The sequence below is a fragment of the Protopterus annectens genome, chromosome 13.part0 (genome assembly GCF_019279795.1).
Source record: "Protopterus annectens isolate FY-2018-M chromosome 13.part0, PAN1.0, whole genome shotgun sequence".
Lineage (NCBI taxonomy): Eukaryota > Metazoa > Chordata > Ceratodontiformes > Protopteridae > Protopterus > Protopterus annectens.
In genome coordinates, this window is record NC_056747.1 from 1,280,338,464 (window position 1) to 1,280,356,781 (window position 18,318).

The window sequence follows — 18,318 nt, forward strand, 5'->3', positions numbered from 1 at the left end:
TCCACCAGACTGGACGTTTGCCCTTTGTGGAAAGAGTCTTGGTTTTATTTGGGATTGCCTGATACATGCAGTCCTGGAGGTGTTCATAGAAGGCATTTGTAAGGGCTTCCGCAGTTTGGGTTGTGGTTTCCTCTGACTCAGGGGCCTTGAAGGATACCACACCAGTCTTGAGTAGTGTGAAGTTTGCTTTAGAGAAGTTCTTCACTATGGTCTTTTGTTTGGGGTGGGGGATGTGGATTTCCAGTGAGATTAGTTTATGATCAGATCTCACCAATGAGGGATATACTTCGTGTGGAGCATTTTGTCCCCATGTTTGTGACAATGAGATCTAGTATATTTTCTCCTCTCGTGGGAACAGTGACTAGCTGTTCCATGGCATTTGAATTTATGAACTCCAGGAACCGTTGGGCTAGAAAGTTAGGGCTTGAGTAATGTTCCCAGTCTATATTCGGGTAGTTGAAGTCACCCAATATGATGGTGTTTGGAGATACATTTATACCCTCCAGTGTCTTCAGGAAGGCTGTGTGGGGTTCCTGAGTTTGAGAGGGTGGCCTGTAGCATGCTACAATTTGTAGAGCAGTTTTGCCTATTGTTAGTTGCACCTGGATGGTTTCGAGCTTCATGCGTTGCCACCAACCTGGAGGTGTGAGTATCCTTTATGAATATGGATACACCCCTCCTTTTGTGGAGTGGTCCGGGTTTTGGGGCGGGCATGATATGAGGTAAAACCTAATAGTGCGGGGTGCTCTCAGGAGCCTTGAACCAGGTTTCAGTTACAGCACAGACATCGATGTTCTCCATACTGAGAAGGGCCTCAGTGCGTGCATTTTGAGATTTAGACTTCTGGCATTGAGCAGCATTACCCTCAATTTCTTCCCATTTTTTGTTTTCTAGGGTGGTAGGTTTAGAATTTGAGCCTTGCCTAAAAAGGCACTATGGGGTGGCAAGAGCCTTAGCCAATATCCGAATCCCAGGGTGACAGGTGCAAGCCGTCCTTGAACAGCGTGGCTTGTCAAGCATGTCATCCCAGGCAGACCTACACTGGATCCCCTTTGAATGACACCAGACATTAAGCCAATTGTTAAAGCTCATCATCTTGTCTCTATATTGTGGCATCATTCTTGGTGAAGGAAGGATACTGCTCAGGGTTAGGGTCATACCTGCCTGGGCTACATAATCAGAGAGCTCCTCTATGTCTCTTTTCATGCAGTCCAGGAGGTGTCTCAGGTCGTCACACCAGCATGGACAATGACTGTGTCATATTTGTACTTGCTGTGGAGTGACCAGTGCTTGTGTTATGTGGATTCTAGCGCCCGATAGGCAGCTTACTGTGACCCTCTCCTTGTTCAGCCTGGTGAGTGGGACGTCAGTGTGTCTGACTATGGAGTCACCTATGACAAGTATGTTTGGTGTTGTATTTGGCCTTAAGGGCTGTGACTGCTTTGCACACTGCTTTTGTGGTTTATGTGTTGCTTGTGGGGTGTCTTGAGGTAGCAGTTGTTTGGGTGTCTGCTTTGGAGGCCTCTGCTGTTTAGGTAAATTTTTACTCAGAGCCTCCGAGTATGTCTTTGTGTGTTTATGTGTTTGATTCAGTGGAGTGGTAGCATTATGTGAGGCTGGTTTTGTGGTGTGTGTAGTTGCCTTCTCCTCCTGTCTGGTCTTGCCAGTCCTGAGTTGAGAGAGCTCAGCCTCCAGTTTGGCTAAATAGCTGCATCTCTCGCAAGTATTTGTGTTATGTGGGAGGAGGAGAGGGTTGTCTGTGTACATGAGGCAGTTATAACATTGCCTCAAGATTCCCAGATTCTGTCCCTATAAAAACAATATGCTGCGATGGCAACAAGGCAGACTTTTCGAAGTTGACTGTAATGCCTAGCTGATCGCAGAGTGTCAGAGTAGCCTGTCTCACTTGAAGAAGTTGATGCCTGGTGGTGAAGGTAAGGAGCCAATCATCCAAATACGGAAACACCTGGAATCCTAAACGCCTCAGGTGAGCCGTGACTACTGCCATGCACTTGGTGAACACTCTGGGGGCTGTAGTGAGACCAAAGGACAGAGCTCGGAATTGATAATGATTGGCTCCCAGCCAGAAACGCAGGTGATCTCTGGATGGTCTGGCCATCTTTATATGGTAGTAAGCATCCTTGAGATCGATCGAGCACATTCAATTGTCCTTCCCTAGAAACAGGAGTATGGACTGTAGCATGACCATTCGGAACTTCTCTTTTCTCACAAATTGGTTGAATCTGCTGAGATCCAAAATGGGTCTCCAGTCCCGTGTTTTCTTTGGAACCAAAAAGAATCTTGAGTAAGTTCCGAATCCTGTCTGGTCTACCGGGACTGTCTGGATGACTCTTTTTTTCTAGCAATCGGCATACCTCTATTGCTGCTTGTCCCATGTGACTGGGTGGAACGTCTAGGATTTTTTTGACGGGAAGGGGCTGGGTGGAGAAAGGTATATAAATACCCTCTGGAAATTATACTTTGTACCCAACTGTCATTTGTTATATTTAGCCAGGCTTTTGTTATGATAAGCGACCCCCGACTGCCTCCAGAGTAGGGCAGCCGGGCCTCCCTTCAGCAGCGCTGGTAGAACTGACCAGAGAAGTGATCTCTGTCACCCTGGTGTTGCAAATCCCCTCTGCCGCGAGGGCAGTGTCTTCTATTGAAACCCCCCTCCTCTGCCTCTGGAAGGGGGCTCTTCACGTGTGTCTTGAAAGGCTCCTTGGGCTTTCCGGAACCACATCTTTCCTCCCCTCTGACCTTTAGGAAAGAGACGAGTAGGGGTGGAAAAATGGACTCCGACGGAAGACAGAGTCTTTCCTTCTTGCTCACACCTGGTCAAAGTCTCCTTCACCTTTGGCCCAAACAAAGATGAGTCATCAAACAGGGTAGTCGTAAAGGAAGACTTGAAGGGTTCCGCGAAGGAACAGAGTTGCATCCAGGCATGCCTACGAAGAGCAATTCCTGTACCTGCTGCTCTGCTCGAACCATCAGCTGCGTAAGATACGAGATGCATGGACAAGTTGACTATCGAATTAAGGGTAGCGAGCTGGGTGGCAACTTTGTCAAATACACCCGTATCTACAGCAACCTGAAGAGTATCTTCCAACTCCTTAAGGAGATCTCTCTGCAGTCTGATAAAATGGGTCAAGTAGTTCAGTGATCTGAGTGAGAAAGTCGCTGAACTAAACATGCATTTCCCATATCTAATCATGATCCTAAATTCTCTGTTAGGAGGAATGATAGATGAGGAAGTCTCAGACATTTCCTTTTTGGTGGCTGCCGCCACCACCATGGCATCAACAGGGACTCCCTTGGTCAAAAAAGACTTATCCACGGGGGCAGAAATAAACTTATTAGGCCTCCTAGGAACAGGTTCCATAGATTCTGGTGACTCCCATGCCCTGCAAGAGACCAGATCCATAAGCTCATCGTAGGGCGGAGATACCCAAGAGGTGGAAGGTTGAGACCCGAACGCTTTCAGGAGAACCGACTTGTCCTTAGTAGGGCTCTTGGACTGCCAATTATCCCTCTGCCTAAGAATTTCAAGAATCTCCGCAAAGGAGATGTCCTCAGAAGGGGATCTAGGGGACCCATCTGATTCATCCAAGTTGGTATCCGATGTGAGAGACTCCTGAGGGGAGTCCAAATGCCTTCTCTTGCATAATCTCTTCCTGGGAACCTCTTCAGGGGGAACTTCTGGAGAGGTCTCAGAAGAGCAGGGAGCACCCTGTGGGGCTACCTGAGGCTCAGGGTCTCTACGCTTGGGATGACCGGAGGAGACAGAAACTGACACAGGCACTTTAAGGAAAGAAGAGGCCAGACCTTGAGATGAGGAAGTCTTAGGAGTCAACACTCGCCTCATGGCTTCGAATGCACCTCGGCTCCGATGAGAAGGAGTCGATAGATCCGACGGAGCTGCGATCTCCTCCCACACCAAAGCTGTGGGCTCCGAGCCCGAGGTAGGAGCCAAATTCACCCAAGTCGAGGCCCCAAGAGGAAGAGTCGGCACCGACAAGTCAGTGCGGCTATCCTCCCTGGACCCGAATGGAGAGTGTCGGCTCCTAGAGTTCTCGGTCGGCACTGAGAATGTCCGAGCAGATGGAGCTGATGACACTGGAGCAGGTGTCAGCTCCAAGGGATCCACAATCATCAGGTCGGCCTCCTCCGGCTCCGAAGGTCCTGTATGGCTCGGAGGAGGAGCAGACAATTCAAAAGTAGTGGTCTTCGACTCCGACGGTTGGGTCTGAGCCAACAACAATTTAGCTAGGCCTGGTGCCTTTAAGAGTTTCTGAACCAGCCAGTCCATATCCAGATCAGAAAGGCTGACAGAGGACCTGGAAGAGTGAACAGATGGAGCTGATTGGAGCAGTATGGATGGAGGTTTTTCGGCAACCGGTTCCAGAGCAGTGTCCCAGTTCCAAAAAGAACAGACTGTCGGCTCTAAAGGCAGTGGAGTTGAAGTCACCACACTTTCTGACCTTTTTCCTTTTTTAGAACTGGATTCAGAGGAAGATTTGGATGATTTGCTGGCCCCATCCTGGTCAGACAATGCCTCAGAAAAAGGGTGTTTGATAATACCCCTATCAATTAACTTCCTCTTCCTTTCTGCAAGCACTCTGGTGGAAAAGGAGTGACAGATACTGCATGACTCTTGCAGGTACATCTCACCCAAACAGTAGACACACTGCACATGGGCATCTGTGACAGACATTTTCTGTCCGCAGTCTGGGCATTTTTTAAACCCAGACTTTGGATGTTTATCTTTTTCTTCAGACATTTCACAATTTCTACTAAATTGGAACACACTATTTAACTATGAGCTAATTTAGAAATCTAACTAACTAACTCACACAAAACACACACAGCCCAAAAGGGGCAACTAAGAACTATATCAATATAAACAGGATTAAGTAATCCAATAACGAGAGTCCCAAACAGGGAACACTAACTAACAACTATAAAGAGAGATCCTAAGGCCAAAGGGCTGAAGGCAAAGAAAGATTTTACTGAGGAAAGGGGGTGAACACAGAAAACAACTATCTACTAGATAGTAATATCTAGTATTATATAGTAATCAAAGATATATAAAAAATTGAAATATATAACTTGCTGAAAGTTGAAAACTCCCAATAATAGTCTCGAGCAATGCTGGAAACCAAGAGATCCAAGGGGTTGGGTCTCGAGCTACTGGAGAACTTTGAGCTTGCTATTCAGCTGTGTCGGAGCCGAGGATCGGCTCCGAACCCATAAGTGAAGAATGAACGGCTAGATTGAACAACTTCACATCTATAATTATATAACTATAGTGCAATAAAAGGCACAATGATTTTAAATATGATTGAATACTAACCTATCTATAATAAAATACAACAGTATACAGGAAAAAATAAGAAATGTTTCACAACTTAGCCACAGTCAAGATGAGTACATCCAACCTTGTAAAGCGGCAAACAAGATCTGGAGGATTACACCACTGCATTGTGGGATACCTACTTGCCATGAGCCAGGTTTGAGACTTTCAGCTATGTATTCAGCCGAGTCTGAGCCGGGAATCGGCTCCAAACCCATCATTGTAAGAATGAAGACAAGATAGGACAACATAACATCCACACATTTATGTACTTGATGGCAGGAGTGAGAGTGTCAGGCATACTGCAAACTGTTAAGAAAACATCCTCTAAGGCTGATAAAACAGGAGGGACAGCTGCAGGCTAAGGAAATCCAGTTGTAGCAAATCATAATACTTTTGCTGGGAGACAGGGATTTCATTCTGTTCCCAATTAAATAAATCTTTCATTTTAGCTATAGTCATAGAAAAAGAAAACTCTTTTTGAGGGAAATCCAAAGAAATTAGAAGTTATGTACCTACCATAACGTTCCATGTTAGTTGTCTTCTCTCGCCTTCTTTCTTGCTGGATGGGTTCGGAGCCGATCCTCGGCTCCGACTCGGCACTTGCTTTAGCTTAGGAACTCCTTTTACCAGCTCGAGGCAACCCTATATCCCATGATGCAAGGCGGAACTACCTCAGATCTCGTTTGGTAGCTAACCTACCCTGCTAAAGACAAACCTAACAAAATTAGGAACACAAGTTCATAATAGAAGTCCTCATATGAAGGCTCAGGAGGAAAACAACCTGATAGGAACTCTTCAAGATCTGTCCAGGCCAGGGGGAAGGAGGGAGGACGAAGAAAGAAGAGAGAAGACAACTAACATGGAACGTTATGGTAGGTACATAACTTCTAAATGTTAAGTTGTCAATCTCGCCTTCATTCTTGCTGGATGGGACCGCGTCCCTAGCACCTGTATCCCGGGTGGCTCAATGGAACAGACTCTTGAGAACTGTGGAACCAAAACTGGCCCTATCTCTGGAGGCCAAGTCCAACTTGTAATGAGAGACAAAAGTATGAGGTGTGGCCCAAGTAGCTGCTGCACAAATGGTATCAATGGGTAGTCTATCCTGAAAGGCTGCAGAAGTGGATAGACTCCTGGATGAGTGTGCTTTCGGTTTAGAAGATAGCTGTTTGCCTCTGAGAGAGTACACATAGGAAATGGTGGAAGTCAACCATCTGGATAAGGTCACTTTAGAAACTGGAAGACCTATCCTGTTTTCTGCATAGGAGACAAATAATTGGTCCGATTTCCTGAATTGTTTAGTTCTATGCAAATAGTACCTGAGCTGACGATGGACATCCAAAAAATGCAGTTTCTGTTCAGCTCTGTCGGAATAGTTTGGGAAAAAGACTGGTAGATCTATAGATTGGTTGATGTTGGTTTGAGACACAACTTTGGGGAGAAAGGAAGGGTTCGTTCTTAAAGATACCCTGTCCTTATGAAAAACCAAATAAGGGGAACGAATGCAGAGAGCTTGAATCTCGGAAACCCTTCTTGCAGAAGTGACAGCCAGTAAAAATATAGTTTTCCAGGTCAATAACTTCAGAGAACATGAAGCAGACGGTTCAAAGGGAGGTAGTATCAAGGATGCCAACATTAAGTTTAGATCCCATTGCGGAGGAGGATGATTTATAGGTGGCTTTAGGAGAAAAACTCCTCTCAGAAAGGCCTTGCATAATCTATGAGACATAATGTTATTGTCATGCAAGCCCACATGATACTTGGAAATAGCAGCCAGTTGTACTTTGACTGTAGATGACGAGGATCCTGAATGAAAAACCTCCGCCAGGAAATCCAAAACAGAATGTACAGGAGCAGTAAAGGGATCAATATTTCTGGAATTTGCCCAAATAGAAAAACGTCGCCACTTGCTAGCATAAACAGTCCTAGTGGACGACTCTCTGACTGAGTCAGAAATCATCGGTAGCCTGGCTAGGGAAGGAAGTGGAGCAACCAAGCAGTGAGGCTGAGAGAATGAATGGCCCGGTGCTGCTGACCCGACTGGTGGATCAAGAGATCCGGAACTGGGTCCAGATGCCAGGGCTGCACCAGAAGGTAACGATGCAGAGACGGAAACCAAATTTGTCGAGGCCAATATGGGGCAATGAGGATCAACTTGGCCCTCAAAACGGTGGCTTTCTGAATGACTTGTGGAATCAAAGGAAAAGGAGGAAAAGCGTACAGAAGTCCCTGGGGCCAATCCTGGGTTAGAGAGTCTCTCAGGGGTTGGCCTGGAAGGGGAAAGAGAGTGAAATAATCGGGGCACTTGTTGTTTAGAGGAGTAGCAAAAAGATCGCAACAAGGAGTGCCCCACTTCAGAAAAATCTGATCCACTACAGATTGATTGAGAGACCACTCGTGAGGCATCAGAATGGATCTGCTCAGCCTGTCCGCCAATAGGTTGGACCTGCCGGGGATGTGCGTTGCTATCAGAAACCGATGAGAGGAGATCGCCCATTGCCAAAGTCTGAGAGCTTCTCGACACAACGGATAGGACCTGGTCCCGCCCTGCTTGTTGATGTACCAGACCACGGACATGTTGTCCGTTTGTACTGCAATTGTCCCCGTGGGAAGAAAGTCGTTGAGGGCTTGCAACGTTAAAAGCACTGCTCTCATCTCCAGGACATTTATGTGCAGATGGTATTCTATGGGTTGCCACGTCCGTGGACCATCCTGCCCTGATAATGCCCCCACCCGATCAGAGAGGCATCCGTAGTGACTGTGGCAACTGGAGGAGGGGGAATAAAGGGTCGGCCCTGATGAAGAAGAGGGGAAGATATCCACCAATTCAGATGAGCTCTGCACGACTGTGTGACTAAGACTTCGTGCCTCATCGGAAGACTGTGGTACGACCACTGCGTGAAAAGCATCCACTGCAGAAGACGCATGTGGAAGCGAGCCAGTGGTAGAAGAACAATGGCCGCAGCCATAAGACCTAGAACCTTCAGAATAAATCTGGCTTTGATTTTGTTGCTCTGCAATAGAATCCGAGCAATTTTGGATGTCCAGAATTCTTTGATCCGTTAGTTTGGCTAACATTTTGACGGTGTTTAATTCTGCCTATAAAGGTGATAGATTGGCAAGGCAGCAGAGAAGATTTTTCGAAATTTACTGAAATTCCCAAACTCCTGCAAAGCTGTAGAGTGTAGTCTCTGGACTGAAGAAGCTGACACTTGGTGGTGGCGGAGAGGAGCCAGTCGTCCAAGTAGGGAAACACCTGGAATCCTTGACGTCTCAGATGAGCTGTTACCACTGCCATGCATTTGGTAAACACTCTGGGGGCTGAAGTGAGGCCAAAGGGCAGTGCTCTGAATTGGTAATGACTGGTCCCTAGCCAAGCGGAGAAACCTTCTGGAGCGTCTGTGAATCTTTATGTGATAGTACGCATTCTGAAGGTCTATAGAGCACATCCAGTTGTCCTTGCCCAGAAAGGGCAGAATGGACTGAAGCGTGACCATCCGAATCTTGCCTTCTTGACAAATCTGTTTAGATTGCTCAGGTCTAATATTGGTCTCCAATCTGCCGTCCTTTTGGGGAGCAAAAAGAATCTCAGTAGGCGCGGATCCTACCTGGTCTGCCGGCACAGTCTGGACGGCTTTTTTCTAGGAGCTTTGAAACCTCCTGTTCTGCCAAATCCCTTTGACCGGGTGAGATGTCTGGAAGGGATTGTAGAGGTACGGGAAACCTTTCGAAGGGGATTTTGTAACCCTCGGATATGATCGACTGTACCCACATCTCTTGTGATAGGGATTGCCAGGCTACTGGGTACAGTGAAATCCTTCCCCCGACTGCCTCCAAGGGTGGACAGTCGGGCAACACCTCGGGGATGCTGAAAGGGCTTCTCAGGAAGAGGCTCCCTGTTGCCCTGGTTCTGAGGACCCCCCTGCCTCTAGGGCGGCGTCTATTATTGTTACCCCCTCTGCCTCTAGGGGTAAACTGACCACGTGTGTCCGGTGTAGCTCCTTGGGCTTTACGGAACCACATCTTCCCCCCCTTCTGACCCTTGGGATATGGTCTAGAAGGAGCGGAAAACTGGACTCCAACGGCAGAAAGAGTTTTCCCATCCTGCTCACACCTGGTCAAGGTATCCTTCACCTGAGGTCCGAACAAAGCCGAACCATCAAAGGGGGTATTAGTGAAGGACGCCTTAAAGGGGTCCGCAAAATTACAAAGCCGCATCCAGGCTTGGCGTCTTAGAGCAACTCCTGTGCCTGCGGCCCTGCTCGCTCCATCGGCTGCATAGGATATGAGCCGCATGGAGGAGTTAGATATGGAATTCAGGATTGCAAGCTGCGAGGCCATCTTTTCTTGAGCCCCAGCAGCAGAAGGATCCTGGACTACTACACCCAGTTCCTTGAGGATATCTCGTTGAAGCCTGGTGAAGTGACAAAGGTAGTTCAGCGAACGCATAGCAAAGGTCGCTGAAGAAAACATCCACTTTCCATACCTGTCCATGGTCCTAGAATCCTTGTTAGGAGGATGGACAGGTACTGAAGGATCCGCCAGTTCCTTCTTAGTGGCCGCCACCACCATAGCATCCACAGAGACACCCTTGGAAAGGAACTGCTTGTCCGTAGGGGCCGTGATAAATTTGGATGGTCTCCTGGGGACAGGTTCCACAGAATCTGGAGCCGCCCACGCCTTCCGAGCCACTACCTGCATAAGTGGGTCGAAAGGCAGAGACACCCAGGAGGTGGAGGGTCGGGATCCAAAAGCCTCCAGGTATACCGACTCATCCTCGGAGGGATCAATGGATGGCCAATTCCCCCTCTGTTTGAGGAGCTCAAGGATGTCTGAAAAGGAGACATCCTCAGAGGGGGATCGTGGGAACCCTCCGACTCATCTAAGTCGGTATCCGATGTAGTAGACTCGGGGGAGTCTGTGTGTTTCCTCTTACACGTCCTCTTTCGAGGGGGTTCACCTGCTGGATCAGGAGAAACTTCGGAAGAGGAGGAAATTCCCAATGGGGAAACCTGGGGCAATGAATCCCTGGGCCTGAGAGCAAGAGGCTGGCAAGAGGCATCTACAGGCACTGATGAGGGAGGAGCTAGAGGGATGGACCGTTGACCAGGCTCAGAGGCCAGGACACTCCTCATCACCTCAAAAGCTCCCCTCCCCGGGAGACCAGAATATCCCCGCTCCGAGGAAACAGGAATTCCCGGCTCCACTGAGAGGGAAGGCTCCGAGGCCGATGTCGGCGCCGAGCTTACCAAAGCCGAAGCCCCGAGAGGGAGAGCGGGGTCGGACATGGGTCCGATGCCACTAGCCCCCTCGGAGCCGACAAGGGAAACCCGATGACCGGATCCCTCCAAGGAAGGCCTCAAGGAGGAGATCGGAGCCGAGGACGACGGAGCCGAAGGATGTATCGGCTCCGGCACCGAAACAGACGCTGTCCCGAGAAGCTCCGGCTCCGAACTCTGGTGTGGAGTCGGAGGAGGAAGTTCAAGGGGTGAGGCTATAGCCGAAGTCTGTTGAGACGGGCTATGGAGCATTTGGACCAGTGCCTGTGACTTCAACAGCCTGCTTACCACCCTCTCTAAGTCGTGGTCAGACAGCCTGGAAGATCTCGAAGATCGGCTCCGATGGCTCCGCTCCGACAAAAGAGGAGACCCCGGAGCCGAGTGGATACTCAGTAACGAAGGGGACCGAGATCTCTTTCGGGACGAAGTCATCGGAGCCGAAGTCCCCTGAACTCCAGATGGAGCCGAAGGTTTCTCGGCTCCGATACTGGATAAGGTGTCGGCTCCAGCCGGAGCCGACAAGGCCACAGTAGACAAGGTATCGGAACCAGCCGGTGCCGAACCCACTACTTTTAAAGTAGATACATCGGTTTCAGCCGGAGCCACCGGAGGAGGCTTGGATACTGAAGCCTGAGCCTTCGGTGGCTTAGAAGGTTTCCCAGACCCTGCTTTTGAGGGAGAACCTTCTGGCTTAAGTAAGCCACGGAGGATAAGCTTATTCCTCCTTTCCTGCAGGACTCTCTGGCTAAAAGAGTGACACAAAGCACAGGAGTCCTGCAGGTGCAAAGGCCCCAGGCAATAAACACAAGAAGTGTGACCGTCTGTCAGAGACATTTTCTGACAGCATGAGTCACACTTCTTGAAGCCTGAGACCTTGCCTTCCCTAGACATATCCTAGGAGGAAGTAACACACACAAACCCCAACAAACACACAAATTAATCCCCTAACACACAACACACAGGAAGGGATTAACCAATGGGGTTTAGGCCTAACTAAAACTTTACACTAAAAAGTAATAAAAGGAAATAGGGTGGGCTGTAACTCACTACAGACTATAAAAATGGATACAAGGGGAAAATAAAACCCTAACTAAGCTTTTCTCTTTTAACAAGAAAATTACTTACCTCAGCTGGCAAAGGAGACCTCTTTCGCTAAGCGGCAAACGAGATCTGAGGTAGTTCCACCTTGCATCATGGGATATAGGGTTGCCTCGAGCTGGTAAAAGGAGTTCCTAAGCTAAAGCAAGTGCCGAGTCGGAGTCGAGGATCGGCTCCGAACCCATCCAGCAAGAATGAAGGCGAGATTGACAACTTAACATCACTTTCCTCAGAATCTTCAGCATGAGGAGAATTCGCTGAAGAAAAACACTCAATTTCCAAACCCTGCTCTTATGACTGGGAGTCGATGCCAGAATGTGAAGAAATTTTTTTAACTGAAGTCAGTAAAGAGATATGATTTAAGACATTAAAAGCAGAAAGTTACTCCTTAGCAACCCCAGGAAGTCTTCCATACCAATAGTTAAAGAAACAGGAGAGGTGACATTCTTAACTATTTGCTATCTTTTCCTGGAAGATGCCCTGGAAAAAGATAGGCCCATGTCAGGAGCACTAACCTGGGAATCAGGCAACTTAGCCCAACTTTGTGGTAAGACTTTATGCACTGCACTCTATTCTCCAAGACTAGAGCTGTTCTCCCTTGATCCTTGAGAACACTCTACAGCCATAAAAGATGTGTCTAACACTCTGTTCTTTGTAGCCTCTTGAGGAGCTACACCAGAGGGATCAGGAAACCATGATGAGCGGTCCAAGAAACCAGGTTTGACCACAGTAGAGTCACCTATTGACAACAGAGGCAGTATTACAGCTGGCCTGACACCCAAGGACTCGAGAAATTTTCTTCTTCTTGCAGATGGGAAAAGGAAGGACTGAGGACACTGATATTTACTCCACGATTAAGCTGAGAAAAGAGCTTGAAAGGTGGGTAGTGAAGTCAGGTTAAGTTAGTAAACCTCATGACAGAAAACTTAAGGTTTCCAGGTAAAACTTTTAGTAAAAGTCTCCAAAAGCATATTATCCTGTCCCTCACATATGAATTCTATGTAACTGTGTAGAAACTATATTAAAACATTTTTTTTCACACAAGCATTTCCCTAGTAAAAATTCCTTGATTAATGATAGACCTAGCATAAAACATAAAAATGCCAAGAAATAACACATTTTTTCACAGAATGTGATGCAGTGGAAGGTTTTCTCCAGACGAATACTTATCTACTTAGCCTTGAAAGTTTGATAGTTGACTGTCAGTTCCACAAAGTCCATGGGGGGGGGGGGGGGGGGGCAGATGGACACATTTCAATAGCAAGAAAGCTCTGAAGGTTTTGGCACCTTAATTATTGCTTCTGTGTAGCTCTTCTCACGCTCCACAGTGGTTAAGGCACTTGGAAGGTACCTTGTAGCTTTGAAAAACTGGATGATGATCATATCATTGGCAGGAGAAAAAACATACAGCTTAGTCTACTGCCTACTAATCTAAAATTTTCAATAGCCTGCATTCCTCTATGCACTCTTGACATGTATATTCCAATATCAGAAAGGTCAGATCTTGATACTGAACTTCTGGAAAAGAGTTAAACAAGATGCCCCTATTGCTTGGCATTGTAGTTTTTTCTGCCTGGCAACTGCTACAGGAGTCATCACTCAGAGCAATAACTGTAGATGCAGAGACATGGATAAAAATGCAAGACAGCAAGTGTAAGCAAAAAGTCACAAGATCACAATAACCATTTACTAAAGCAACTATTTTCTAAAACTTAAAAGACTATTTCTTGCTGTGGTCAAGAGACAGAAAAGGAAAGAAACTGTTGAATGCAATTTTTCTGTCTGAAAAATGGAATATGATTTTATTCAAGTTAGCAGTATCCAACTTATAGCTAATTCAGAATCAACTCTCAACAAATCTGCATAAAGATGCTAGTTGTGTGATGTACACTGCATAAATATCATGTCAGTTGCCTTTTGCCTTCACTAACATTACCTAGAGATTTGTAGTGTTCCACTATACAATGTTGTGCATTCTTGTCAGTTGACTCAGTGCAGTGAAACTCCTTAAGTAATAACCTTTTGCTTCCGGGTGAACTGACGATGTAGTTAACAAGCTGAGCACTTAAATCTTTTGATACCATACAAAGCACACTGATATCCTTCACTATAAGAAAAAGAAGAAGAAAAAAAACATGAGCTCATTGAAATGCTGGCAGAGAATTCTCCAAACTAAGAAAAAAATTGATTATTTTCCAACAAACATGTCTATATTCTTTATGTGAATTATTAGAGATATAATGGCACCACTTATAACACTGTACCAGACTTTGCCAGACACAGAAATCCTTCTTGGTAATATTTAGTCTGCATGCTCACCTTCCATCATTTACTGTACATGCTCACATTCCATCAGTTGGTCTGCATGCTCATCTTCCATCATTTAGTCCGCATTCTCTCCTTCTATCAGTTGGTCTGCATGCTCATCTTCCATCATTTAGTCCGCATTCTCTCCTTCCATCAGATCTGCATGCTCATCTTCCATCAGTTAGTCTGCATATTCACCTTCCATCAGATGGTCTGCATGCTCATCTTCCATCAGTTAGTCTGCATACTCACCTTCCATCAGACGGCCTGCATGCTTACCTTCCATCAGTTAGTCTGCATGCTCACCTTCTATCATTTACCCTAAATGCTCACATTTCATCAGATGGTCTGCATGCTCACCTTCCATCAGTTGGTCTACATGCTCAATTTCCATCAGTTGGTCTGCACACTCACCTTCTATCAGTCTGCATGCTCACCTTCTATCATTTACTTTAAATGCTCACCTTCCATCAGCTGGTCTGCATGCCCACCTTCCATCAGTTGGTCTGCATGCTCACCTTCCATCAGTTGGTCTGCACGCTCACCTTCCTTAATTTAGTCTGCACGCTCACCTTCCATCAGTTGGTCTGCATGCTCATCTTCCATCATTTAGTCTACATGCTCACCTTCCATCAGTTGGTCTGCATGCTCACCATCCATCAGTTGGTCTGCATGCTCACCATCCATCAGTTGGTCTGCATGCTCATCTTCCATCATTTAGTCTGCATGCTCACCATCCATCAGATGGTCTGCAAGCTCACCGGCTATCAGATGGTCTGCATGCTCACCATCCATCAGCTGGTCTGCATGTTCACCTTCCATCAGATGGTCTGCATGCTCATCTTCACTCCAGTTCTTATTCTCAGAGTGAGTATAGTTCACTCTAATATCATTCATCTGGCCGTTAATACTTAACTCAAACCCAAACTACATTCTGATAAGGCAATAACTGACTTTGAGAATATCTCAATTGGACGGCACAGTGGTAGCATTGCCACCTTACAGCAAGAGGTTCTCAGGTTTGATTCTCATCTGGAGTGCCTTCTGTGTGGAGTTTGCATATCCTCCCTGCATTTGTGTGGGTTTCATCTGAGTGCTCCAGTTTCCTCCCACATTACAAAGACATACATTTGAAGTGCTTCTCCCCGGTCCTCTGCTGAAAATTGGCTTTGTTCCAAGTCGGACTTCCTTGGTAAACAGATGTTAAATAAAAAAAAAATCTGACCTGGTTTTCAGCAGGAAGCCCAACAATATCTGAGCTGTTTTTCAGCATGAAGCCCAACAGCCACAAAACATATAATGGATTACAGCAATGTTTACCTATATGATCTTCAATTTTTGTTTTTTCAAATCACTCATTGCAGAAAATTAAAACTGAACACAGTGATTCCAAAAACCTGTAAAACACATTTTTTGTAGGAAGAAAGCTGTCCTGCACCCCCAAAATTATAAATACTGACTACATTATCACACACAGAGATAAAAAGGGCAAAAGCCCTTTATAAGCACTTCACCAGCTTGCACAAAACAACATATCATGGTGACCTGGACATTCATTTTTTAACTCAAGCCTCTCGCTCAATGACTTGCAGATAATCCTTATATCAGTATTAAAAAATCACAGGACAAAAACTTTTTACCATAAGTCCATGCATTGTTTATTAGAACAGTAATATTATTTGGATACCTTAATACATTGTACACATTTTTGTTAAAGTATTTATGTTGAATTCATTTGGGAGATGACCTGCACATAAAAAAGTTACTTCTATGCCCTTAATCTGCACCTAGCAAGATAGAGAATATGAGACTACTCAACAAATCAGGTGATATTCAGGAAGCCATATACAATGGGGACCATTTGGATATGTCCTTCTTTGATCTTCGACAAAAATACTAAACAAACATATTCAGAGTATGCACACACTCCATGAAAGGCAACAGCATTAATACCCTAGAATTAGGGGATGCTGAGTACCCAAGGTCCCATGTTCTTACCTCTGTTGAAGCAGGGACCATATCTATAAGAAAATGCATTAACTGCAAGTTTATTAAAGTGTAAAATTTGAAGTATATTTAAAGATGGCCTTACTGCATTGGCAGTAGTAGCTGAAACATCTGATACAAAGAAGACGGGGTCAGAGGAAAGAAGAAACAAGAATCCAATGCAGATGTTCCTCTTAAAGATCAAATGATAAGGTGACTATTCACATTTTTGTTAAATGGGCCTTTTGACATATGTGTAACATTTGGATAGACACAGACTGCCCAACTCCAAAAGGTGGCAGAATGAGTCCACAAGAAAAACAGTACTACTTTAGGTCACAATGTCTGTAAGGACAGCTGCCCAAAGGACCCTCAGTTTTTGGTGTGGATATCCAAATTATAGTGCGTGAAAGAAGTACATACCCAAGGCTAGGACGAGGTGGCTGTAGGACAGATTTCCATCATGAGCACATTCCTGAAAAATGTACCAGAAGCATCTAACCTCTAATGGAATGCCTGCTCACTCTGCTGGCCCAGGGCCTATCAGCTCCTTGGTACTGAAAGGCTAATGTAACTAAAAGTCCATCTGGATAGGGACTGTCTGGTTTTTCTACAGGCAAAAGCCACATATGGCTCATCTGTGATGTTCATGAAACCAGCAGTGACAGAACTGCAGTTGCCAATGGACATTCAGGGCAGAAAGAGTAGGGCCTGTCTGTTTTCAGACTCTGGGAAGAATATTGGGGCATACGTAGAATCGTCAACTAAAATTTTAGAAAACACCTTAAGAAGGAAAAGGGGAATCTGAGGAAAGAAACAGACTGTGGAAGATTAAATATCATTTACAACATATAATAGTATGGTGGTGAACATGTTTCTAAGTTAAACTGATGACTTTCTTACAGAGTTTTCCAAGGCACAGCCTTTAAGCAGATAATTCTACATATGGATATGATAACAGGATGGTCATAAAGTTCAAGTCCCAAAATAGAGAAGGAGGTTGCAGTTGGAATTTGTTCCACATCAAGAATGTCACAGTTGGAACATGTCCCTCCTCAATATCCTGAAACGCATAGAAGAAACTAAGGACTGCTCATCTTAACCCACATGAAAATAGGACATGGTACCTCAACAGTGAAGCATATAACTTCAGAGTCAAAGGAAGAAGACAGCTAGTCCAACTGAATATGAAGCCATGGGGAGAGAACTTTTTTCTGGGAAGAGCAGTGTGATCTCTCCCTAAGCGAAAAGGAAAATTTCCAGTTTATAAGATAAACACAAACAATTAGTGGAAGGCTTCACTGAGCTGCCCATAAAATCCTAACCACTCTCTCAGAAACACTGGTCCCTCAGAATAATAGAGGAAGTTTAAGATATCTGACAGCCAGCTTTAGTAAGCCTGAAGGGAATAAAAGGATATTCTGGCTGATAAAATAATACAAGAAAGGCAGACATGACATCATCAGGAGGTCCACGAACCATGCATCGTTTGGCCAAAATGGAGTTGAAAGAACTACTCTGAGGATCAGGGGACAGACTACAAAACAGGCATTAAGACCATGGAATGTTGAGTGCATCAAAAAGGTCCACACTGTGGCAAGGGAGCAGGAAGAATAACTAGTCACACTTCAAATTTGGTGATAAGTAAAAAGCTCTACAACTGGAGATGTCCATTCTGGAAAAAATCCTCTACGGGTTTCCAGAAAATACACAATACAGAACAAAACCTTTTTTTTTCTTAAGAAGACAGGAGATCTGGAATACATATGGTGTAAGAGACAGCCTACTAGCCATAGCTCTCCTTCAAAAATCTTCTTCAGGCTAAGTATGTGTTACTACCACTTTATGTCTTGATATTTAATTTGCTGAAAGCCACTTATGCTGAGTAACTCTCCTTGCAAATGAAATTTAATGTTTAAAAAAAAAATTGCAAAAATTGAGTGAACTGTTTTTATACCTCCTCCATAGCAGAGGCTCTACCCCTGCACCCTATACCCTACATTTATTATAATCAACTCCAAGGTCAGTGCAGCTCTGGTAAAAGATAGTTTAACTTTTGTTCTCATCTCCACTGATGAAAGCCGATTTCAATCAACTGTGTAAAAACATCATTTTGCACAAGCCACTTTTGTTAAGGCATCTGTCTCCCATTCCAGACTATTGCCATACTGCCTGGCTGGATAAGGAAAATGCTATAGGAAAAGTACATTAATAATTCTTGTAAATTGAAACAAACTGCCTTTGTCTCCACTGCTTTGATTCTAAGCCCAGTTTAATCACTGTCCTTTTTGC

At 45.4% G+C, this 18,318-nt stretch overlaps 1 protein-coding gene across 1 annotated transcript in view; it reads right to left on the minus strand.

The window, feature by feature from the left end:
- The window catches only part of LOC122788050 (F-box only protein 47-like), a 679,242-nt gene that overhangs the window by 190,959 nt on the left and 469,965 nt on the right, over window positions 1–18,318 (minus strand). Inside the window, exon 3 of the mRNA XM_044054971.1 lies at window positions 13,670–13,840. Within this exon, the coding sequence (XP_043910906.1) occupies window positions 13,670–13,840 (171 nt within the window). The remainder of the gene's footprint in view (window positions 1–13,669; window positions 13,841–18,318) is intronic.